A 25,343-nucleotide genomic window follows, 5' to 3' on the forward strand; every position below is an offset into this window, starting at 1 on the left:
CCTTCACCTGGGGTTATTTTTGTCAGGGCATTTTACTGAAAATAAGATGCTTAAGCACATCAATGATCAGTTATCTAAAACATTAGGTCAAGAATGATTATCGGGACAAAAGGCAAGTAAAATCGGGACTGTCAAAAGTACTAGTTTAACTCATTTATATCTAAATCTGACATTTTCTTCCATATTTAAGCCCTTTTTAACTATAAAAGATCGATTTCAGTCCAGCGTTGACGAATGGCAGAATTTACCCAGGCGCTCCTGTGACGTCAGTTCACGTGCCATTGTGCTTACGTCACGGGAACACTCAGGTAAATTCGGCCATTCATCAACGCCGGACTGGAAGTTATCTTTTATAGTTAAGAAGGGTTTAAATATGTTTTTTTTTTTTTTCAAACACAAAGTGATAGATTCGTTCGAAATATATAATCACCATCCCAAATAATAAAAACAAGTTTTTTCTATTTGTAAAAGGAATGCTTGGGAGAATAAAATGTATATTTCCAATTGACACACTAAAGTAGCAGATATAAATAATCATCGTAACATCCTACAAGTCTTTTGTACAGTACTGTACATTCTCTGAAAAACCTAAATATCTTATGATGTGTTGTTTCTAAAACAAGATAAATCAAATTGATCTTGTTTTAAGGATTTTAGATATTTTTTTTACAGGAAAACAATACAAACAATATTATCAAGAATATGACTTTTGTCCTAATATCAAAGGTCTTACTAGAAAAAAAATTATTAAAATAAATTCTTGATAAAAAATATGTTTTTATCCTGGTAACAGTACATATAAAATGGCTAGAAATAGCATTTTAGCTTAGCGTAAAGCTAACAATTTACACAAGGTTTATTTCTATTTCTTCTGCTCCAAACTTACTCTGTCTCCTCGTATGAATGTAACACATCATAAGAAAGTGTTTCACCGCTGTTCAAATGCACTTTGGATCACATCATTTATATGTATAAATGTTTTCCATCTGAAAGGACTAAATATTAAATTAAATAAATGACAATAAAATGCAAAGTAATCTCTTCAGTAATCAAAATACATATTGAATGTAACTGTATTCTAATGATCAATTATTAAAATTGTAACTGTAGTGGAAGACAGTTACTTATATTTATTATTTTAAATATGTATTCCCGTTACAAGTATTCAGTTACTCCCCAACCCTGCTGATTATAAAGTAATTACTGTAATCTAATTGCTTTTAGGTCAAAAAGTAGTGTAACACATTGCAGTGTTACATTCTTTTAATCAGATTACAGTTACTGACTTTCAATTAATATAATTACTTTAGTACATTAGTTACTTAAGTACATTGCTTGGGTTATACATATTTCAAAAACAATAATATTTATGTAGAATACATTAAAAACATGAATTATGTTAATATAATATCTGTTTGCATTTCTGTGACCGCTGAAAAGCATGCACCTCCTAAACAAGTGTAAGGGAGAAATGTGTAGTGCTAAGTGTATGACTGGAGTGTGACAATAAACAAGAAAGAAATACAGACATTATTTAAAATTCATTGAGCAGAAAATCTAAAAATTATCTGCAAAATGTTTTAGAAAGTAACTCAAAAGTAAAGTGAATGAGTACTCTAATAAATTTATTTAAAGAAGTAATGAATCATTTGTATTAATTAACTTTTATTTTGTGTAGCTTACCCGACACTGGGGATGGAGATGGTACTTTAAAACAGCAAAGTAGCATAATCTGACTAGTATTCATTACTTTTATATTACCTCAAGACCAAATATGCAAATATAAAGAAGAGTAATATAAACTAATAAATGACTTAAAGGAATAGCTCACCCCTTTCTTTGGAGGAACACAAATGATGTTAGGCAGAATGCCAGCCTGTCATCATTCACTTTTACTGTTTGGTAAAATATGCAATAAAATACATATTAACGTTGGCTAATATCTACCTTTGTGAAAGAAAATCACACAGGTTTGGAGCAACATAAGGGTGATTATGATGACAGAATATTCATTTTTGGGTGAACTATATCCATTTACACTTAAAGGCTTTCTGGCATGAATGCACAATAACCTAAAAAAGAAAGAAATCGAAAAGAGTGTGCTGTAATGTGTTAACAATAATCAGAACGTACATCTAATGGTATGCATGCACACGGCTAAACTATAAACTGACTCTCCCAGCACCAGGTTCTACATGATCGTTAAAACCGCACGCCTCTCCAGAACAGGAATAAGTGGCGAGTATGGAAGTGGTGAGTCACAGCCCAGTAACTGTCGTGTGCATGATTCCCAATCCCAGCCCAACTCGAGCCTGCTGCACATACATGGATACTGTCTGTCAGCCCAGCAGACCCAGTCTACTGCCTTCTTCACTGACTCCCAGTGCAATGGCCTATATGAAGAAGAGCACAAAATAAAGCATCTATAAAAAGAGCAGTTATCTGCTGCACCAGAATGTGTATGCTATGTGCTCTTACCTGGGCCCTTGCGACTCTTTCAGCTTGAAGAGAGACTGGAGCAGCTCTCCCTCTGCCAGCTTCTTCACCCGAATCAGCTGCAGCACCAACAGAGTGGCCACCAGTCTCAGAATGTCCATGTGAGCCTTCACACCTGACATACAAAACATGTCATTCATTAACTGCTTCTGACAAACTATATTCACATTCTGAAAAACAAATGTGTTGCAACGGTCTTTGACGTCCATCTAGCCTAGCGCATGTTTCAAAAAAGTAGCGCAGATAGCCTCAAAACTTTTTCCGGTGTGAATGGCCCCTTTAAAATACAGATAATGTGGTGTGCATTTATGCATCAACTATTTTCTACCATTTTAAACCAGTCTCCCACACATGAATACCAGCAACAGGCATTTTATTGATAAAAAGTCCTTACCCAAGGAACAGATGCCTTTCTCCTTAAGGAAGACATTGGCAAAAAAGTCTATGTCCAGTCTGAGGAAACTACTCAGCCTCCCAGTGCATTCCCAGTATCCCTCCTTTGTCCAAAAAGAATGCAAAACAATAGTTAATATTTTTTTGAATTATAACACCTTTATATTCTGTATATTATGTTGTGCATTCAATGATGTTTGTATACCTTATGTTGAAGCTCAAACAGCTTTTCCCAGGCCACTGTATCGAGATGTGTGCGTGGTTCACATGTTTTCGCTGACTGAACTCTACCTTTCCTTTTTCCCAGTATCTGAGGATATGCCTCAATTGAAAATGAGGAGCAGAGCGTAGCAGAAGGCCTAACAGAAAGGTCCATTGCAACTGGGGGGATGGGCATAGCAGAAGTTAAGTTACTGGAAGAAGGATGGTCACCAATTCGGCGGATGGGCATAGCAGAAGTTAAGTTACTGGAAGAAGGATGGTCACCTCTTCGTGGGGGAGCTTGGAAAGACCTTCTTTTAGAAAGAGATTCAAGCATACAAAACTCAGGAGCAGGAAGAATGTCACAAATCCCAATAATATCTGTATGGACATCATGTGCAAAGGCTGGAGGAGGAGTGTCAGGGCCTAAAATCCTAAGACTAGGAGAAGGGCCAAGTGCAGGGTCATTATATACAAAAGCTGGAGGAGGAGGGAGAGGAAGCATTGAGGTGTAAGGCTTGCCATTAGGTACAGAGGGAGATCCGTGAAAAATGGGGAGACGTATAGGCATTGTGGTAGCAAGAGTTGGAGTAAGACACCTGTCAACCGTGGAGCGAAAAGATGCACTGTCACACAAGCGGGAAAAACGAGACTGAGCACGAGAGGGAGAGGGAGCAAGTATTGTGGAGCCAAACGCGACAGTAGGGGAAGATAACTCTTTCCTGGACACATTTCTTCTGATCACTGATCTCTGAAAGTTCATGGGAGAGGGAGGAGATAGAGTGCTTTCACTCTCAAAAGCTGCAGAAGCTGGATGTTCAGGACTCGCTGATTCACATAGGGCATTTAGTGAGAAGTTTAGACCACTACGTCTGACTGCTACAAGATCTATGTCTAGATCATCAGCATCATAGGGGATGTTACTGTGGGTTTCCACAGATTTTGGCTGGATTTTGTCTGCTTCTGCGGATCTTAAATTCTGCATAGTTGATTCACGAAAGGCAGACGCAACTCTTAAGGAAGATCTGGTCTTTTTTTTCCTCCCTCTTCGTTTTGCACATACTGAAAATGATTCCGTTGACAAATCCGAAAGAATAGTACTATCAAGGAGAGAGTGAATTCCAGAATAGGAGTCACTGGACCAAGCTTCTAACACCTACCAAAAGAGTAAAAGAATATAAGTTTTTTCCATTTATATACAGTTGACAGAAAAAAGCAATTAGCAAGCAAATTATATAAGGGAATACACATGAAGATGATCAAAGAGTACAACAGACCGGGTACATAAAAAGTACAGTAGTGTAGAGAATAGGACCACTGAGCATTTAATGTTCAAATATGTGGAAATAAAGACAATTATATTGAAGGGGAGGATTTAAGATAACCACACTATAATTTTAAACGCTTTTCTCTACAGCTCAGGATGAATTGAACAAATTGACTAACAATTACTATTTTGTGTTTTTATGTTATGTTGTTATATGTTATACAATGTATTATACTATTCATTTTTAATAAATCAGTTATTATTTCACAAGCGATGTGTATATTTAATATCTGAGAAGTGACTGAGGGTCTGACCCATGTCAGGAGTGCAGTAACAGTGTTTACTCATTTAGCCCGGCTTTATCCAGAGAATAGATATGCACTGATGTTGTACTCTTTAATAATTTAATACATTTAATAACTAATTTAATCTAAATTAATTTCATTATATGCCTTTTTGTAGTACATTCATATAGGCAGTATGAAACAGGTGCATGTGTCCTGTGGGTAGGGCTGGGTATCGAGTTCGATACATTTTAGGCACCGACCGAATTGCCTCTAAACAATCGAGTATCGAAAAATGTCTTGTCGTTCGGTACCAAATTTCGATACTAAGGGGTTAATCTCGTCAACGTCAGTGATAAGCATTTAACATGCTAGATGTGCCCAAATCTAAAAGTGCCACTAGTATCAGAAAATAGATTGAGTTCCATGGCTGAGAAAGAATGTTATTAGTAATATTGCTAACACTGTTCTACATTACATAGAATACTAAACCGTAATAAGGAGCCTTTAAAATATAATTTTTACAAGCACCGGGAAAAGCGGTAATGATCCTGAACGTGTCGGAAAAACCAGCAAGAGACTGTCTGAACATTTTGTTAATTTATAGAGAGAAATGCACATTCGGGTTGAGCAAACAGACAATGATCTCGAGATCAATAATGATCAGAGTGATCGCCAATAGCTGATGCCTTTGATCATGATGATATTTGGCTCGTTTTCCCATTAATGTATTAAATTATTATTATTATTATTAGACTATTATTATTATCAAATTAATATAACAAATAATTTGCCCATAGACACAAAGACACGCGTTTGAAGAAACACTCTTTATTATTTTATTAAGGTCAGATGACAGAAAAGCTGTATATGGGCATATATGACGTGCTGATACTGAGGCATGCAGTTCTCGTAGAACACGCGCATCTAAAGATCTCACACTTTGTTGCTGCAAATTACCTCAGACATCTCAGTTCAGGATGTGCTTTGAGTTCAGTTCACTTTATTTCCACAGAGCAATTTATTGTGAATGCAACTCTGCAGCCTGTAAAATAATACAAACTATATAAAATAATACAAAATGTATCAAAATATATAAAAACACGTTCAACTTGAACCATGATTTATATTTCAGTGATTATTATCATCATAATAATTATTATTTATTGATATATTATATAATATAATTGTTTTCATGTCTTCATTTGTGTAGTATTTTCCACCTGCATGTTTATATGGATTCTTGCCTGACGGTAAATGGAAAGGTGGTTACGTATATATATATATATATATATATATATATATATATATATATATATATATATATATATATAAATAATTTAATAATTTTTTTATTTGCTTTTTCGTTTCGTTTGGAGTGCAGTTTGAATTTAGAAATGTATTATTATTATTATTATTTAATTTTAAATGCAAAATCACTAAAGCAAGAATATTCACTAATCTCTCAGCCCCGAGGTTTCCGATGTAATTGGATATATATATATCGTGAAGGAGGGAACTAAACGAATTTATTCACACACATGATATATTTTCCTGGATAATGAAATTCCCGACTGGTAGAGAATTGAACTTTTAGTTAAAAATAAAAAATAAAGTTCAAAGTTTGAAATCAAGGTGTCTTGCTTTATTGTGTAAGCTTAACCCTAACCCTACTTAATTAAAATTACCCCATAGTACCACCTAGTGTTCGTCGTTTTCCTGCTGAGTTTTGTTTTGTTTTTTTTGACCAAAGTATCGTTTAGGAACCGGTATCAAAGTCAAGGTATCGGTATCGCCAAAATGTTTGAACGATACCCAGCCCTACCTGTGGGTAAAAGGAAGAATGCGCCTATGTCATAAAGTTCAGTGACTGTAAGAATACATTCATAGAAAAACCCCAGACTTTATATTGTTAACATTTTTAACTCTTTCTAGCTCCAAAAATCACTCTTCATCACACTATATTATATGTTGATTAAATAAGTGGAAGCTTTGGAGTAGTTTCTGTAATCTGTTCTTTTTTTACAAGTCACAATGTTATAAAATCTGTGATGTAAACTAATTTAGCTCATCCCCTTAAATCAGGGGTGGGGAACCTTTTTTCCATTAAGGGCCATTTGAGTATTTATGAAATTATTTGCGGGCCAAACAATTGATTGCAATTTCTGATTGTGGGTTAAAATGATTTCTCAAATGGCCTCGCAGCCGGGTAAAATGGTCTGACGGGCCTTATACGGTCATAAGGCCTGACGTTCCCCACCCCTGCCTTAAATCCTAGTATTTCTGTCTTGCTGATTGTTGCCGATGGAATTGAGGAGAATGGAAAACACCTTTGTCTTCAGTAAACTCTGTCAATTGATTGCAACATCAACTCATAATGTCAACATCAACACTCGAAATTACCTCCTCTTCAGATTTATCCTGTGCAAGCTGCTGTTCAGTCCAGCCCATATATGACAGAATATCCACATCCTCCTCTGCAATCAGTTTAGGAATATCTGTGAATCCAATGTCAAGCAGATTCTGGTCCTACACAGAGCAAATGAGGTCAAATGAGGTTCTGATTAACTTATATATAGCACACATTAGCTGCAAATGCTCTATCTGTGATGTCATCATGTGTTTTTGTGTAGGGGGTGAAAGAGTATCACTGCTGAAGACAGATACATTCATTTTGGGCAATTTATCTCTATTTTCAACACTTTTTCTGTCTTTGATAATGTATAAATATGGTAGACTACAGCAGGTTAACACTTGGGATTTAAATTTGACCATGGCGTGAATGAGAGGAAACCGGTAGATTCTAGAGCTCCACTCTTCTATATGCATCAAATCACAGGAAAGAGTTTTATCTTTACACTGCAGAGCTACAGATGCTCTTTCATGACAACCAGCATGTGTGATCTTTTCCTGCCACTCTGAAAAGGATTGCTCTGAACAGGAACGCCAAGTGCTCATAATGATTTACAATATGCCTAATTACACGGCCTGGCCAAAAAATAATAGGTCTGTCGATTTAACGCGTTTATTCAGTGCGATTAATTGAAAAAAAATAACGCGTTAAACATATTTACGCAATTAATCGCAATGCCCCCAGACAGTTTGTCTCCTGAAAAAGAGGCCTAGGTCACGTAGGCCGCTCCTATAGTGTCTTCATGATAACCCAGCAACATACATTTGATTATGAATGTTTCTGCCAAGTTAACAAGAATACAACGTTTTACAACTTTTCGCTGCATTTAGAGCGAATTTGGACTGTGAGATTTTAGATAGCCCTCCACCATGGGTCAGATATCCATGCCTAAATTTACAAGAGGGTCTAAAACTAAATCCAGCACTAAAACGATATTTCCGAGAGCCTAACGGCCAACAGAAATGTTATCGTTTGGACGGCAATAGCAAGGTGACATATTGGCTCGGTCAATCCCCAAATTATTCAGAGAGTACCTTCATATTACAGAAAGGCCGGTGGGAGAATGAAAAGGATTGGATGTGTTGAGAGTAATTTCAGCTCACTTAGCTGGATTCCTCTAACCATGGCTCATGAAAATTACAGTCTTTATCCTGTTGAAAGAAGCAACAGATTTGTGCTCCATCAAAAACCTCCCATCAGTGTAACTATTGAATTAAGGTGATGTTTTTAAATAAAGTTTCATAGAAGCTTGACAGTGGGTACCCATTTTTTGTTTTCTTCCGATGTTAGTCCCCACCATTATACATGGTCTTTTGTGACGTTTGCTAAAGTAGCAGAAATACAACATGAATGGAAATGTATGATCTGTACATGAGTTCAATTTAAGTAATTTAAGTAATTATAACCATGTTTTGAACTCTCTCCATATTTAAGCAGATGTAGATGTTTCCATTGACTGTGACGGGTCTCAAGTGATACTCCCAAGAAAATATCTGTTTACTAATACCAAATTATTAAGGATTGGCTAATAGGACTGAGCGGTATCTAGAGCAATGGCAAGATGTGATGACCCAATGATGGGTAAGACTCTCCAATGGCCAAAAAGGGGGGCAACCTAAAGCAGGGCATCACCGCCCTGGAAACCTGCCCAAAACGGGAGGTGCAATATGGTTTAAGGAAGTGGATGGATGCTTTCAGGCCGGAAGCATCAAAGGGGAAGTCTAGAAGAAACCTGTTTAGGGTTCCACTAAACCAACTGCATTTTAATAACCGCTTTACTAAAACAGCCATTAACAGTGTTAAATGCCAAGCATTCTGTTACAGTGCCATGGGGATGTGTACAAGATTATTATTTATAGATTGGTTTTGGGGTTAAAGTTTTGAGAACCGTTGCAGACAAAGGAGTGCCTGACTTGGGAGACTGTTAGTATTAAACAAACCTTGGAATGTTTATACGATGAATAGTTAAGATTGAAAGATGATTTATTAATTTTACTTATGCTTTTATTGAACTCATGTACATTTTGATAGTAATGAAATAAAAACATGGCGGTGACTAAAGATTAAGATTGCTTGACTTGTTTGTTTATAACAATTTAAATAGTCGTTTAAAAAGTTTGAGAATTGGGAAAGAGAAACTGTTCTTGTGGTACATTATTTGAGAAATTAACCAGTAGTTTATGGATACGTTCCCCCAGGCCAGGCTGATATATGTTTAGAAATAGGAGAAAAAGTGACGGATACTAAGGTAATGATTGTATCCTGGGAAATTTGTAATCTTTGGTGAAGTCAGATTACACATGGGCACATTTTACTGATGTACTGGTATAGTATGATTTAGCCATAATGTTTGCAACTAAATCTATAAAATGATGGAACAGCTGCATGACCATTTGGAGACGAAATGTAACAGTGCTACCTAAAATGTTACAGCTTGGATGCACTTAAACCTGTTCCACCTGTCGTTAGAAGTGGTTGCTAGTAGCAAGATCAATTAGTGTGTACCTTTGACAGTCGATGACCTAGTATGGAAAGATTTCAGCCCGTATGAAGTGTTTATGTGGCCACAAGTAAAGGATGTGGCCATGTGGAATGAATGGTTTGATCAAGAAAAACAATTTTGCACATTCCTAAAACCAGTTCCATCAATACTATAGTTATCTATGCTTGTAACCAATCAGAATTCTAGAAACTATAGCATTAACGTCAACATGATGCTGTATCTGACTAGAAGTATTGATGTTTTGGACCAGAGTTCAGTTTGTGATTCTCCTGTCTTTGAACTCAGAGGCTTTTGTACTGCTGACTTCTGCCATTTGATATCTTCAGTAAAATTCAAATAATTTGACTGACACCGCGACTCCTGGTCTACGGGCCCAAGCTGTAATTCCCTACACTTGGGAGCATAAAGATTGGTCTGTAGAGCAATGGAAAAGGGTATGTAGACTGATGAGTCCAGATTTACCCTATTCCAAAGCGATGGGTGCGTTATGGTAAGAAGGGAAGCACATAAAGTGATGCACCCATCATGCATAGTGCCCACTGTACAAGCCTCTGGAGGCAGTGTTATGATCTGTGGTTGCTTCAATTGGTCAGCGCTGCATTTCCCAAAAGTATAGTAGGCCTAAGTAGATCATAGAAACCATTGGAGTCAATGGCCTCTATGATCTACTTAAGGTTGCAATGCTTTTGGGAAACGCAGCCCAGGTCTAGGTTCAGCAACGTTACATGGCAATAAAATGAAGTCAGCTGACTACCTGAATGTACTAAATGACCAGGTTATCCCATCAATGGTTTTTTTCTTCCTTGATGGAACAGGCATATTTCAGGATGACAATGCCAAGATTAATCTGGCTCAAATTGTAAAAGAGTGGTTCAATGAGCATGAGGAATCATTTTCACACATGAATTGGCCCCCACAGAGTCCTGACCTTAACCCCATTGAAAGTCTTTGAGATGTGCTGGAGAAGACTTTACGGAGTGGTTCGACTCTCCCGTCATCAATATAAGATCTTGGCCAAAAATCTATGCAACTCTGGACATTAATAAATGTTGTGACGTTGCATAAGGTTGTCGAAACAATGCCACAACGAACGCACGCCACAATCAAAGCTAAAGGCAGTCCAATTAAATATTCGAATTTGAGACTTTTTTTTTGGCCAGGCAGTGTATGAGGATTTGCCACTAATTGTGAGATTTTAATTTGACATGTTTAAATGTTACGTGCTTTAGCATCAGTAATCTAAACACAGAATTCAGCAGTATTTTTACCCTCTCTTCAATGGCGACAAAGCTCGTAAACTGGGACAAGATGGAAAACTCTTTACTGAGGTCAGTGATGTAGGATTTCAGCTCTGCTTTCTTTCCCTGATAGAGAGATAAAAAAAAGCAAAGCAAGTTCTTTTGTTATCAAAGTTGCAACATGTACAGTATGTCAGTTTAAAAACTGTCCATGAGCATCCTGAACAAATATTGTACCTCATGTTCAGCCTCACTAATGCCAAGAATGCCATCTTCGTAATCTCTGATGATCGCTCTGGCTGTTAACTTGTGGAGGAACTACACATGAAAAAACACACAACTCTTCAAAAGTCTGATGAACCCTTAATGACGTTTCAGATTATAGGAAGTATTTAAGATGCTAATACTCACAGTTCCTTTTGACTTTTGTAGTTCTGTGGTGGACACCATTGTTTTGATCTCTTGTCCACTCAGATTTCCAAACAGTGTGGCCTGAAATAGTGATGTTCACATCAGTGAAAACAACAACTACAATAGAACTGCATGATATGTAGGAAAAATGTGATAAAAGACTGGATTGGAACTTGTTATGATAATGCCATGTTGATATGTGTTGCAATAGGCAAAAAACTATTTCAACTGTTTTCAAATAGACTTAAAGCCACAATATAATAATATCCATTATGCATGTGACCTGTTCTTTTATTATTAAGTTTTATTATTTAATTTTTTTTTCAACATTAATGGCAATCAAATGAAATTGTAAGCAAAGTGTGGGCTTAAATAACAATTTACATGTGCAGAATTTTTCGCCAAATACTGCTCATACAGCCTGTTGTGCTTGGACTTAAGGTGACTGAAAAGCTTTGTCAAAAAAGAACCAGTCAATTAAACAAGATGCGTCCATCTGATTGACATGTAAAACAACCAACCACTGTTGTTTGTCATGCATCATTTTTAGGGGCACATTATTCAGTTTGAGGGGCGTAAATAAAATAAAACATACAAATAACATGAATAAAAACTAGTGACATTTTTAAAACTATAATAGCACTGTTATATCTAACATATACATGCTCTCTGCATCTTTATAAACGTTTTTTTTTCTCCCCAATTTGGAATGCCCAATACCCAATGCGCTCTAAGTCCTCGTAGTGGCGTGGTGACTCCGCTGAGTGAATCTGGGTGGCGGAGGACGAATCTCAGTTGCCTCAGCGTCTTAGACCTATAATCCGCGCATCTTATCACATGGCATGTTGAGCACGTTACCGCGGATACATAGGACACGTGGAGGCTTCACACCATCCACTGCGGCATCCATGCACAACTCACCACTGCCCCACAGAGAGTGAACCACATTATAGCGACCACGAGGAGGTTAGCCCATGTGACTCTACCTGCCTTAGAAACCGGGCCAATTTGGTTGCTTAGGAGACCTGGTTGGAGTCACTCAGCATGCCCTGGGATTCAAACTTGCAAACTCCAGGGGTGGTAGTCAGCAGCTTTACTCACTGAGCTACCCAGGCCCCGTATCTTCATAAACTTAACGGATTAATGTATTATAATCATTCCATTACAGCAATCTCGACGATAAGCTTATCACCATAAGCTCATTTGTGATGTTTTTGAAATTCAAAACAAGTAATTATGCATCTACCAAACCATCAATTCAGTAAGTACAGAAGGTTTACCTGAGTGCAATGTGGCACAAAGCCATATACCAGTGTGTGACAGTCACTGAAGAGAGCATGCAGCTGTGAAGGAGCCTGAACAGGAGGGGGCGCTGTGGGATTAAACTGTTGCCATTTCACTGCTACTGATCTGCAGCCTGGAGACTCCATATGCTGAACCTGAGCGCGCACCTGAAATTACCATTTACATTTTTTCAACACAAAACCCATAAAATAAGGTTTGGTTAATGTTTTCTACTTCTTAAATGTAAAACAACGATAGAACAAAGACTGACTCACCTTCTCGGCCCAAGTGTGTTTCATCTTCGTGTCAAAAAATTCATATGTTCCACCACCTGCTTGAGCCAAAGCTCTGAGCATATGACGATTAGCTGTCAAACTGGAATACAAACATTTAGGTTTAATTTAGGTTTCATATATTAATTTCAACTGATAAAGAAATAATTCCTAATAGAGTTTGCATCGGTTAGCTTGTGAATGTATTAAAGTCTTTGAAGACAGACCTGAGGCCGCAGGTGAAGAGGCGTGTGTGGCAGGAGTTCTCTCGGACCAGCTGTAGGGTCAAATCCTGATTCTGAACATGTCCATCAGACAGCAGCAGGATATTCCTCACACCCTGTGAAGGAGGCAGCAGACTCAGGCTACGGAAAGGCCTCCACAGCTCGGTGCTACCGCCAGCAACACTAGAGAACTGCTCATAAAAGAGAGAAGAAATGCAATGATACACAACTGAACAAAAAATTCAGAATTTATAAGAATTTATTTTTATTTAAGTCTAATTTTTATTAAGTCTAGTATATCTGAAGAGAGCTATCAGTTAGCAATGTAATTCATTTAATAGTCCTTTTTTTTTTGACAATCAGCAAGCTTGAAATGCCATGAGACAACTCACTCTGGAGCTGCAGGAAAATGATGTCTACAATCTAATAACAATCTAAACCATTTTTAAACATTACTCACCATAATGAATTGTCTGGCTGATTCAAATGTCTCAATTAAGGGCACTGGTGCAGAAAAAGCTGCTTTGTAATCTGTAAAAAAAACACACATTTAGATTGTTTTGCACTTAAGAGTGTGATATGATATTGAATTGAAGAACTACAATGTTGTTCTTCACCAATAATGCTTCATTATAAAACCACAGATTCATAGGGAAGTGAAAACAGAAAAAAATGAGTGTAATCTATGCCATCTTAAAAAAGTTGATTGTTTCAGTGAGCACTAACCAGTGCCAAAAGAGATTATGTTGATCTTGAGAGAGCGGTTGAGAGAGTTGAGGACTTGAAGGGCAATCCTGCGAGCATTCATCATGGTGTCTCCCCGCATAGACTCGGACGAGTCCAGCAAAATGACAACATCACTCACACTGCACAGATCTCCAGAGCTGGACACCCCACTTGACTTAAAGTCTGGATAAAACACCAACATGCAGGCCTGCAGGAACAGTGAGTGTCAGAGAAGGATGTATCTTTGTGTGTTTTAGAGATGATGACTGACGATTTCTTTATTTCTTTACCTGACTATCATGTTCTGGATGATTCTCCACCCACATCCTGGGCATGTGGATCTTAGAGAGACTGAAGGACACCTGGAGCCCTTCAGGTCCAAGAGTCTGTCCTGGCAAAGTACTGACCACTGCCTTACAGTCTGTCATCTGAGCAAGAAAAAAGACTAATACTTTTAATACAATTCTTAAGAAAATCAATTTGAATGTTTTTTTTTTTTTCCACAGAATGCCAGAACAGTAAAGAAAGTAGTTATAAAATAAAAATTAAAAATACAAACCTTGGTTTTGATGCGGTGTGAAGATCTTAAACATATGATCTCATAAGGCATTTCAATGGACATACACAGAGAAAACTCCCTAAAGATAGATAAAGAGAGACAGAGAGTTATTTTAAGGATATCGAACATTTTGATCAAAACAATGAATTCTAGAGCGATTTGAGATTCTCACCCTTCTGACTGAAACTCTGTCACACAAACCTTCTCAACAGTTCCCTGAAATACAACACAACTTCTTTCTTTTACGGAACACAGTCAGTCAAAACATTCTAACTAACAGCAGCACAAATATTAGTTAAATTAAAGATGTGCTGTGAGAGTGTTGTACCTGAGTTCTCTGATTAATGGCATTGCTCTGTTGCCATGGTGCAACGCTGCCAGGCAGCGAGAAGATTATGGATCCTGCTCTCACCACCAGCTCAGTGATGAAGGTCACCTTGATCAAAACTGTGGCTCCAGGAGGAAGGTTCCCCACACTGATAGTAAATACATCCTGTCTCACACAAATATATGTACTTAAAGTAGACTGGATCTTATAGAAACATTTTTAACAAATATGTGTACCGATGGACGTCTTAAGCAAAGCATTTGGCATGTCTGCTATAATAAAAGGATCTGTGAAGAAATGGTAATTAATTACTCACAGGTGCATCCTGGTCCATTAAATAGGCTCCATGGCCTTTCTCTATTGCTTGTTTGTACTCCTTACGAGCCTGCTCTTTCTCTTTTACCTGTGTATGTGACGGAGGAAAATGAAAAGGGAGGAAGGAAGGAAGGGATGAGAAACCAAGTACATTTTCTGCACTGATAAATTCTAACATGATGACAAGTACCTTTCCAATGACGTGCTTTCCATTGATAAAGGCTTCAAATCCACACACTGCTGCCGTCTCCTCCAGTGGAAAGACATACTTTGCTTCAATAGGAACAGCACTCTGATTTGTGTAAGTCTGAAAAATGATGACCTGGTGAAAGAAGAGAAAAAGTCAGATTTAAATTATAATGCAAAGTTCTGACATATATTTACAGCTCTAATAGATTGTTGAATTTTTAATAATGCTTTGTAAATGTAACCATGTTTTGAACTGTCTCCATATTTAAGCAGATGTAGATGTTTCCATTGACTGTGACGGCTCTCAATTGATACTCCCAAGAAAATATCTGTTTACTAATACCAAATTATTAAGGATTGGCTAATAGGACTGAGCGGTATCTAGAGCAATGGCAAGATGTGATGACCCAATGATGGGTAAGACTCTCCAATGGCCAAAAAAGGGGGGCAACCTAAGGCAGGGCATCACCGCCCTGGAAACCTGCCCAAAAAGGGAGGTGCAATATGGTTTAAGGAAGTGGATGGATGCTTTCAGGCCGGAAGAATCAAAGGGGAAGTCTAGAAGAAACCTGTTTAGGGTTCCACTAAACCCGACTGCATTTTAATAACCCCTTTACTAAAACAGCCATTAACAGTGTTAAATGCCAAGCATTCTGTTACAGTGCCATGGGGATGTGTACAAGATTATTATTTATAGATTGGTTTTGGGGTTAAAGTTTTGAGAACCGTTGCAGACAAAGGAGTGCCTGACTTGGGAGACTGTTAGTATTAAACAAACCGTGGAATGTTTGTACGATGAATAGTTAAGATTGAAAGATGATTTATTAATTTAGTTTTTTTGAACTCATGTACATTTTGATAGTAATGAAATAAAAACATGGCGGTGACTAAAGATTAAGATTGCTTGACTTGTTTGTTTATAACAATTTAAATAGAACTGTTTGAGAATTGAGAAAGAGAAACTGTTCTTGTGGTATGTTAATTGAGAAATTAACCAGTAGTTTATGGATATGTTCCCCCAGGCCAGGCTGATATACGTTTAGAAATAGGAGAAAAATGTGACAGATACTAAGGTAATGATTGTATCCTGGGAAATGTGTAATCTTTGGTGAAGTCGGATTACACATGGGCACATTTGACTGATGTATTGGTATAATACGATAATCGAAAGAGGAGAAAAAGTCAGATTTAAATTATAATGCAATGTTCTGACATACATTTACAGCTCTAAGGGATTTGGGGATCTTTTTGTTGGTTTCTTTTCCCTTACATGACCTTCTGAAATGATTAAATGAACTATAATTTAATCATTTGCAAATAAAGGGAAAACACTGCAAAATTCATATTTGTTAAAAGGTTAGTATTGCTTAATATCTCATAGGGGTAGTTCAGATAATACTTTAGATAAATATTTAAAAAATCTAGGTAAAAAGCATTGATTTAGGCCATATGTAATCAGGTGACATAAAAAGGAACTCCTGTTCAAGAGTATTTATACCCCTTTGTTCGCCTATTGTTCTTGTCTAGCATTGTTTGTTATGCGGTTCTATTTGGTGAATTTCTGCTTTCACATACACAGTTTGGATCTTAGTTTAGCTTGAGAGTTGACATTTTCTGACACTGTGATTTATAAAGCACTGCATCCTCTCCATGAGCCCTTCATTACTATTGCTGTTGTGCTCATTATACTTCATTTTAGCTTATGCAGCAGCGCAGACAAAAGTAGACATTGTAAACAACAGTTACTGACCAATTTGTCCAGTCTATTTGACTACTGTTCAACACTAGTTTTGCCAATGGATACATACCTGACAAAGTAGGTCCATGAGCTTGCATCTTACATGGACAGCCTGTAGAGGAAGTTTCTGACCACTGCTGTCCAGCAACCCTGCAGTCATCTCCTCTAGAGGATTCTTAGTACACTCCAAACTCCCACTGTCATCACTGGACACTAAAGAAACACACGTTCACACAATACTACTTCTGATACCATTGAGGCATACTTATGATACTATATCCATCCTTTATTTCAAAGCACACAATTATCATTCTTAATAGATCTACAACATATAAAAAGTTATTCTTTCTCTGCATGTCCTAATCACTTAGGAGTAATAAACTCACAGAAGTCAGAGGTTGTGTCAGTGGGCTGTGTGAGCTCCAAAGAGGTGTCCACATGAGGCTGGAAAACTTTTAACTGGTCCTCCTCCAGAGTGTACTGTACCACATACTTCAATTTAATCTGGTCTTGGTTATATACTACATACTCATCATCCTGGAAAATATACACCATCACACAAATGCAGGGTCACATTGCATTTCACACACAAGCACAATGTTTAAAGCTAGTGTATTTAATTGTTTCTATGTTAAAATACATTCTGTTATCCATTCTAAACATGTGAAGTGTAAACATTGTAGCACTATGAAGATAGTGGTGACACTAGTGGTCATTTCAGCTTTAAGTGCGTTAAGAATAACTAAGAAAAGAACCTCAAATTCAGAAGCTGTTTTTGGGGTTCGGCAGACTCCATGTACACTGCTGTACCCCTCAGGGGCAGAAGTCAAAGTGGTGTCTCTTTTTAGAAGTTTCTTGCACTGGCCCAAAGCCACCTCACACACCAACAGCAGCCGAGAGCCATCTGTTACACTGGGCTTGGAGTACTTCAAACTAGTCCTGTCATACAGAACACAAAATCTTAATTTGTCATATTTTTAAATCTGTTCATGGGATATTAATGACAGTATAATGCAAACTCATAAAAAACACATTCATTTCTCCTATAAAAATCTTAAAAGGTCTTGGCTGTTGATGAAAAAAGACCATAGAGAGTCACTGAAGTAGATGCCTCCTCCAAGATTCCCAATATCTGTCCTCTCAATTCCATGCTGTTCGACTCCAACTCTGGGCAGCAGCAGACCCCTAGATAAAAGTAGACATGATTTACATGTATTCAAATTGTCTGTTTATCTGTTTTTTTATTTTTATTTACTCTTTTTTTTTACATATTATTATGAATAATAATGTTTAAAGAATGCTCTTACCGTGACAGTATTCCAACAAAACTTCTGGGACTAGAAGAGTGGAGGAGGAGCTTAATATTGCCTAGCTCCCCCTTAAACATTTGAAGCTCCACCCCTCTGTTTACGCGCAATATCTGCTGAATCTGAACAGGCCTTAAGTGGATACAGAAGTCATTTAAAAACATATTCTGAAATATAAACATCCACCAGGTTTGAACTTCAGGCCACAATCTTGTAATGTTATGTGATTATACCTGTCCTTAAGTAGTTGAGAAACAACATGAAACTCAGGGTTTTGTGATGGAACAACTTCAATGCTGCATCTCAAAGCACGATACTTTCCCAGAGAGGAGGGTGAGGGGCTTCTCAGAGTGGCTTCACTCACATTCACAATATCTCTGATCAGCTAGGGAGGACAAAACAGTGAAAAGATCAGGGGCCTCATTTAATATGTGCATACAATTATATTTAATATGAATGTACGAAAGTTTCCAAATGTTCCTACAACGATTTATAAGTGTTTGTACACCCAAAGAAATGTTCCAAAACTGCGTGAATGAGCAACATTTTTTTTTATATGTGTACTTTTTACTTGCTGTACATTTTCACACCTTGTTTTGCCTTTTGAAATCCCGATTTGTTCCTCATTATTGACATAGGATCAGATAATGGAATCAAATCTGATTGTACATGTGTTTAAATAAAAAAAAGCTCTATACATTCACCATGGAATTCAAAATCAAACTTCAAGATAACTTTGATGTAACACAGATACAGTATAAACAGAGAGTTCTTTCCAGTGGTATTTTATGGTCTGACCTGAATTTGGTACAATGTGGCAGGCACACCTTTATTTACAAAGCTGTAGGCTAATTAAATCAGACAGAAATGTAACCCTTCCTACAGAGAAAAACTGATGATTTCACTAACTGCTTCAAATTTTGGTTTACTGGGCCATGAGCAATACTACACCACTATTGTAATTAGTACAGTACACCACCCAGTCAGGATTATCACCAAGAGTATGGAGCTGCTGTACTGGCACAGGTCTAAACCATGCTGAGAACTACTACTACCATGCTTTCTCTAAGGTTCCTTGACAATCATTGAGTGTCAAGTCATTGTGCAGAGACTGAGTGTGACAGAAAGTCTGCCTTTATGTATTACCTGACAAAGGTCTAGTTTCTGAGACACAAGTTTCTGTTTGGAAGGAGGGTCGATCATTCTGAGGGGTAGAAGAGTGTCGACTTCCTCTAGCAGGGCCTTGACTTCAGCCTCTTTTTGAGTTTTTTGTGCCTGCAGCAGCAATCCCTCCACCCGACTCACCTGCAACATCACAGAGCCATTAAACACACAAATGAACTGAGAACAAATAAACATATGAAGTACATGTTTGGTTGTGTGTACGATTATCTAAGCTCATTCTTACATCATTAAGGCTGATGCTGGAGACAGGGACCGTCAGGATGTTGCTAAGGGAACCAAGAGCTTCCGTCCAGACCAGCTCCACAAAGACACCCACGTCCTGTGATAATGTACTGCAGTTCAGCTTCTCCTCCAACAGAAGCTGCCAGTCAAAAAGGGTGAACAATGAATTTACACCAACTAAAGGAATCTAGTTACTGAGCTCTTCTCATTTCATTTTTCTGATTATGGGCATTCGTGATACAATTGGTGTCATATACTGTATACTGTATATAAACAAAAAATGTATGCATTGTGAACCACTGACTACAGTTTGGTGGCAATACTGTTGCATATATGTAAACCGTGTTCTGTGTGCTCACCTGCTGCAAGCTGTAGGATGCCAAGCGCTCAACCTCAGGAGGAAGTGTGTGTATCTGTTTGAAACCCTGAGCCTCCATCTCCTTCATCAGCATCTGATAGGCTTCCACAGCATCCTCAGAGGTCACACAATACACAAGCTTGTCCTGCACCACTGCTGTCTGTTGTTTGAGAGAGAGAATCACCATCTTCAATTAATGTTAACCAATACAAGGAATACTTTTGCTACATTATAATGGAAATATGTAACAGACCAAATTGTGTTTTATGTATATGGATTCTATTAAATCATCTTATTAATTTAACTGAACAGCACTTTGGTATACTCTGTAGTTTTAAAGTGCTTTATAAATACATTTGATTTGATCACCACACAACTGCCATAGTTTCATTACCACCATCACAATTCATGCTTCCTTCTATTCATTTACTGTTGGATGAATGGGGTTTTATAAGGCAAAAGGATTCACCAATGGTTTATAATAATGTAAGGTAATTACAATATAATTACTATAGTGGTAATCACTAAAACATCAATATATAATAATCTTTTACAAAGTTGAAAATGGCCAAACCTCTGTTTCACGCAACATGGAACACAATACACGATACTGCTGGCCAGCACTTCCTTTGGCACTCTGTAGCTCCAAAACTGACAAAGTCTTGGGTTTGACCTGCAATACACAATGAGAACACACTTTCAAACTCACTGGTGAAGGCTACAAGAATATGTTTTTAAGGAAATATTAAAGGGGTCATACATATATATATATATTTTTTTTTAATTCCCCCCAACTTATAAGTTTACATATTTAGTTTTATATGTATAGAAAACATATATAAATATATATAAAGTATATATATATATATATATAGAAGTAATATCACACGAGCAAGAGTGCGATATGGCCCTACATCAGCACTGCTGTGATTCGGCCGCAGGCCTCGTGCCGTAGGTAATTACAGCAGTGCTGATGTAGGGCCATATAGCATGATTGCGAGTGTGATATTGCTTATATACAAGAGTTCAATGAACAAGTAAATTAAAAAGAATTAGGAAAAACCGAGAATGGTCATAAAAACGCATTGTGCATATAATAGTAATCAAAGAGTCTGTTCTGTCTCTCAGCTGGAATGAGCCTTAATCCTGACATTTTTCATTTAAAGCCGTTTAAAACAATGTCCTATAACATAAGTAATATAGTGGTAATACGAGCGATCACGGAGCGCTGTTCTTCGTAAACAATGACGGATTCACTTTACGTCACCAACTGCTCATATTACACACAAAAATTATCTTTTGCCACCACCTGCTGGCTAACATATGTAATTTCAAAAATAAAGACCGTAACTTCTAACAGATCTGCACTACTCTTAAACTTTAGTTTAGAACAGCAGGAACACAAGCGGAGTGATACACACACAGTGAAGCATCCAAGCGCTTCTATTTCTACAGTAACATAAATACTCAAACCAGACTGGTTAGAACTGACAAAGTCTACGGTAACTCAGATGACCACTTTGTACAACTCTGATGAGAAGAATATCATCTAAGATTGCTATTCTGAGATGTGGGTTGGAGCTGTTTTGGTGGAATGAGGGGGACCTACACAATATTAGGCAAGTGGTTTTAATGTTGTGGCTGATTGTGTGTATATGTGTATATATATATATATATATATATATATATATATATATACACATACATACATATATAGCTAGTCATTGTTTAGTTTTTGACATTTTCTATACCTGTTATTTTTTTGCTACTGCACTGAAAAGCCTAATAAGTTGACTTTTCTCAATTAAAAAATGTGTAATTAAGTTCACTTAGCTTGGTGTACATAGAGAATGAACTTAACTATTTAAGTTAAGGTAACTAGATGCAAGTAGACTAAACTCAAATTTGCTATTTAAATATTGTTGTTTCTACTTAATCATTTTAAATGAACTGAACTAAATTTAGACCATACAATAACACAGTTCAAATAAAGAAGATTATATATAAATCTAGGTGAATCATAAAATAGTGATTACAGTTTCCAACCTGACCAAATGGAAAAAGATCACCTTATTTGCAACAACAAATAAACATAAATAATACTACAAATGAGCTAAAACATCTATGAACTGTTAATAACAACCTTTAAAATGCCTAACTTCTCTTTTACCAAGGAAACATTATTAAATAATTCAAGTGCAAGGGATTATGGGTATTCCCCATAGCCCCAACTTTGTACTAAATTGTTTGAGTTATAAACACTTAAATGTTGGTGCAGCTATCATTATGAGGACTCCATAGACACAATGATTTTTATACTGTACAAACTATAGATTTTATCCCCTAACCCTCAGAAAAAACCTTCTGCATTTTTACATTTTCAATAAAACATCGTTTAGTATGTATTTAAGCGAGTTGAATTATGGGGACACTAGAAATGTCCTCATAAACCACATTTCTAGCATAATACCCTTACCAGTTTGTAACCTCCCCCCACCCACACATATGGCTATAAACAGCCCAGAACAACAAAAGATTTTGATGAAACCATTAAAACCTCCTCCATATTACCTTACTGTGACTTGGCAGGCCAAGTTTCTAAAAATCAAATGTAGGACTGGGTAGGATGCTTTGGGTTCTGCAGCTACACTATTTTGGCACATTTGATTCCTCATAATATGACCCTGTTAAAGTGTATGTTCAATAAAATTACTCACATTGTCAAAAATGGAATACTTGGCCACTTGAAAATGAGAGGGAAATTCAGGCAGGTCATGGTAACTTCCTTTGTAAACTCTGCTTTGGGTAAATGAAAAAGTACACAATTAGAATATTCTAAATAGGACAGGTACTGTAGAATTGTTTTTAGTAGAGTAGAACAATAAATAAACTGCAAACGTGTAGAACATAGCCTACTACATACATTTCAATCAAGACCGACAGGAAACAAAGTGATTTTACTATTCAAGCACTGACAGTGAGCGCACCTGAACTTGCCAAGATGGGATCCACCCTTTTCAAGAATCTCAGTCTCAGTGCTCCTGAGTTGAGTCTGACCTTTGAACTTCCCTGATAGCTGGGTCGACTCTTTTATCTCTTTATGGTGAAAAGCAAAATGCTGTCAAAATCACAACTAGAATGCATGGTTTAATCTAAGTTATTACTTTTATAATCCATATAAAATGCCAAATAGGCCTACATTTGTAAACCAAAACATACTTTAAGGCAATAGTGTTACTACACATACAGAGCAATACACACCCACTGTTAGCAAAAAATAATACTGTCATAAATCTCATTCTACACCTCCACCTTCTTTCCACAGGTGTAAACCTGAATTACAGTCTCACTTGAGACTCCAGATCTAGCCAAAGAAAGAAAGAACTTCCTAAATCCCTTCTACTCTAATTCCAATGGCATTACTGGTTATTGAGCTGAGGGTTTAATACCTGGATTGGGGAGGGGTTCAGATCTGTGATTTGACAGCTGTGGGGCCAAGCTATGCTCTGTCAAAGGGAGAAGATGTCCTTTCTCCAGACAACTCTGCACATACTGCAAGTCAACCACTGGGATGTTGTGCTTCTGAATGCTGCGCTGTCGGTTACTGCTCAGGTCATCCAGACTGCTTGTGACTACAAATGAACACTAGAGAACATAAAGGAATGTTTATATATATATATATATATATATATATATATATATATATATATATATATATATATATATATATACACACAAGTTCATTAGTACAAGTACATCTCATATACATTTGTGCTAACAATATTTTTCTTAGATTCAATGTAGCTGCTCTTCGTAGTTTTATTTCACTTTGCTGATTTAAGAGAAAATGTAATTTATCAAAATAAAAACAGAATACGAACCTCTTTGTTGACGACATAGGAGATGTTGCCTCCATTATCCAGAAGTGCTGACCTCAACTTACTCTTCTCTTTAAAAGGCAAATTCTTCACATCTAATACTACAGTACAGTTCTCAAAAACTGCCATTATGCCACTAGAAATTGAAGATACTGAGGATAAATAATAATAAAAAAAATAAGCCTGCGATTAAATCCTGGTTAACAAACAGATGATGCAATGCTATTAAAAATAGTGGATTTTTGTAACTCCCTGAAACACCAAATGTCAAGCCAATTTATTTGCGGTCTTGAACAATTAGCTGAATAACCTAGACGTTATGCATACGTGTATAGTGGCATGATTTTAAGATATCAAAAACTGCTCTTGATAGACAATATTAATTACTTAAATCATGTCGCAGTAACTCTCTCTCTCCTGAGTCAGTAGCATGTCATTAGCAGACGGAATAGCATCTTACCGTTGATAAATTTAGAGTCGTATGCTACATTTAGAACAAAACATATATAAAGACGATTATAATCTGACTGGGTTAAGTTCAGTAAATAAAACAACTTCCTGACTTTACTGTCAGGACCAGTAAAGACACACCCCAAAATCCCTTACTGCAGAAAAAACATTAGCCGGGCTCCATCTAGTGGTCAAAACAGCAATTACAAAAATGTTTTCTGCCACAGAACACGTACTGTAAAATAATTCAAAACCAGCATGTTTATTTGTTTAAAAAAGAATTAGGCAATGTTTGTTATATTCAACAACTATGGGCTCATAATTAGCCTTACTATTATAGTCTATATTTTTCTTCCAGAAAGAGAGAGAGAGCGAGAGAGAGAGAGAGAGAGCTCAATAATTCTAAGGGATAATAGTTAAGGGAGTTTTAAGATTTTCCTGACTGTGGTAACACTCTGGAATATCAAGGTCTCTGCAAACATGCCACATAAGAAAAAAAATAAAAGATGCACCCAATGCTGGTGCCTCAACAGAGGGAGCAACTGTAAAAGTAATTAATTACTTTTAACTCTTTAATCCATGCCTTGGGTCTTTAGTGACACAGGACTTCATCCCACCACCTGCACCTAATCCAGTGTTCTTATGTTGATGCACCTTTATTATTCCTCCACCTTTCTCTACTGAATAGTGTAACAAATAACAACAACAATTTTTTAGAACTGACTCATTACTAAAATTGTATACGGTCATTAAAGATCCTAGATATGCAATAGTGTCAGTTTTTTTATGTATTTTTATGTATGTATTCATAAATAAGTTCACTTTCACAGGATATATACTTCTTTTTTTTATTACAAGACAAATGAGTACTATATTCGTACAAATGACTACTATATCAGGCTGGTTTTCTGTGTGACAATGGTGAATTATCAGTATTCCTGTCACGGTTGGGGAGTGGGGAGGATAAAAGACCCAAAAGCAGAGAGAGAGAGAGAGAGAGAGAGAGAGAGAGAGAGAGAGAGAGAGAGAGAGAGAGAGAGAGAGAGAGAGTTCAACAGTATTTATTCACAAGTTCTGAAAAGTCAAGTCAAGGCGCACCCTG

At 37.0% G+C, this 25,343-nt stretch overlaps 1 protein-coding gene across 3 annotated transcripts; it reads right to left on the bottom strand.

The window, feature by feature from the left end:
- Positions 1-376: 376 nt before the first annotated feature.
- On the bottom strand, positions 377-24,354 carry LOC127655095 (protein mono-ADP-ribosyltransferase PARP4-like). Of its 3 annotated transcripts, none has more exons than XM_052142701.1 (34): positions 24,252-24,354; positions 23,795-23,943; positions 23,363-23,558; positions 22,901-23,009; positions 22,631-22,709; positions 20,488-20,586; positions 19,915-20,073; positions 19,557-19,694; positions 19,295-19,453; positions 18,382-18,533; positions 18,149-18,280; positions 17,928-18,026; positions 17,597-17,780; positions 17,228-17,378; positions 16,912-17,054; positions 15,105-15,236; positions 14,916-15,002; positions 14,600-14,764; positions 14,444-14,487; positions 14,272-14,350; positions 14,003-14,140; positions 13,713-13,920; positions 13,447-13,517; positions 12,990-13,177; positions 12,766-12,865; positions 12,487-12,657; positions 11,207-11,287; positions 11,033-11,113; positions 10,826-10,921; positions 7,045-7,170; positions 3,095-4,246; positions 2,891-2,993; positions 2,479-2,611; positions 377-2,393 (listed from the first exon to the last, which is right to left on the bottom strand). In XM_052142701.1, the coding sequence occupies exons 2-34, from the start codon at positions 23,918-23,920 to the stop codon at positions 2,192-2,194; spliced, it is 5,283 nt and encodes a 1,760-aa protein (XP_051998661.1). In that variant the 5' UTR covers positions 23,921-23,943; positions 24,252-24,354; the 3' UTR covers positions 377-2,191. The 3 variants fall into 3 exon arrangements, with proteins under 3 accessions (XP_051998661.1, XP_051998663.1, XP_051998662.1); XM_052142703.1 differs by having other exon boundaries at positions 23,795-23,927; positions 24,252-24,344; XM_052142702.1 differs by having other exon boundaries at positions 24,179-24,334.
- Between the last annotated feature and the right edge of the window lie 989 nt (positions 24,355-25,343).

This window comes from Xyrauchen texanus, chromosome 14 (genome assembly GCF_025860055.1).
Source record: "Xyrauchen texanus isolate HMW12.3.18 chromosome 14, RBS_HiC_50CHRs, whole genome shotgun sequence".
NCBI classification, from domain to species: Eukaryota; Metazoa; Chordata; class Actinopteri; order Cypriniformes; family Catostomidae; genus Xyrauchen; species Xyrauchen texanus.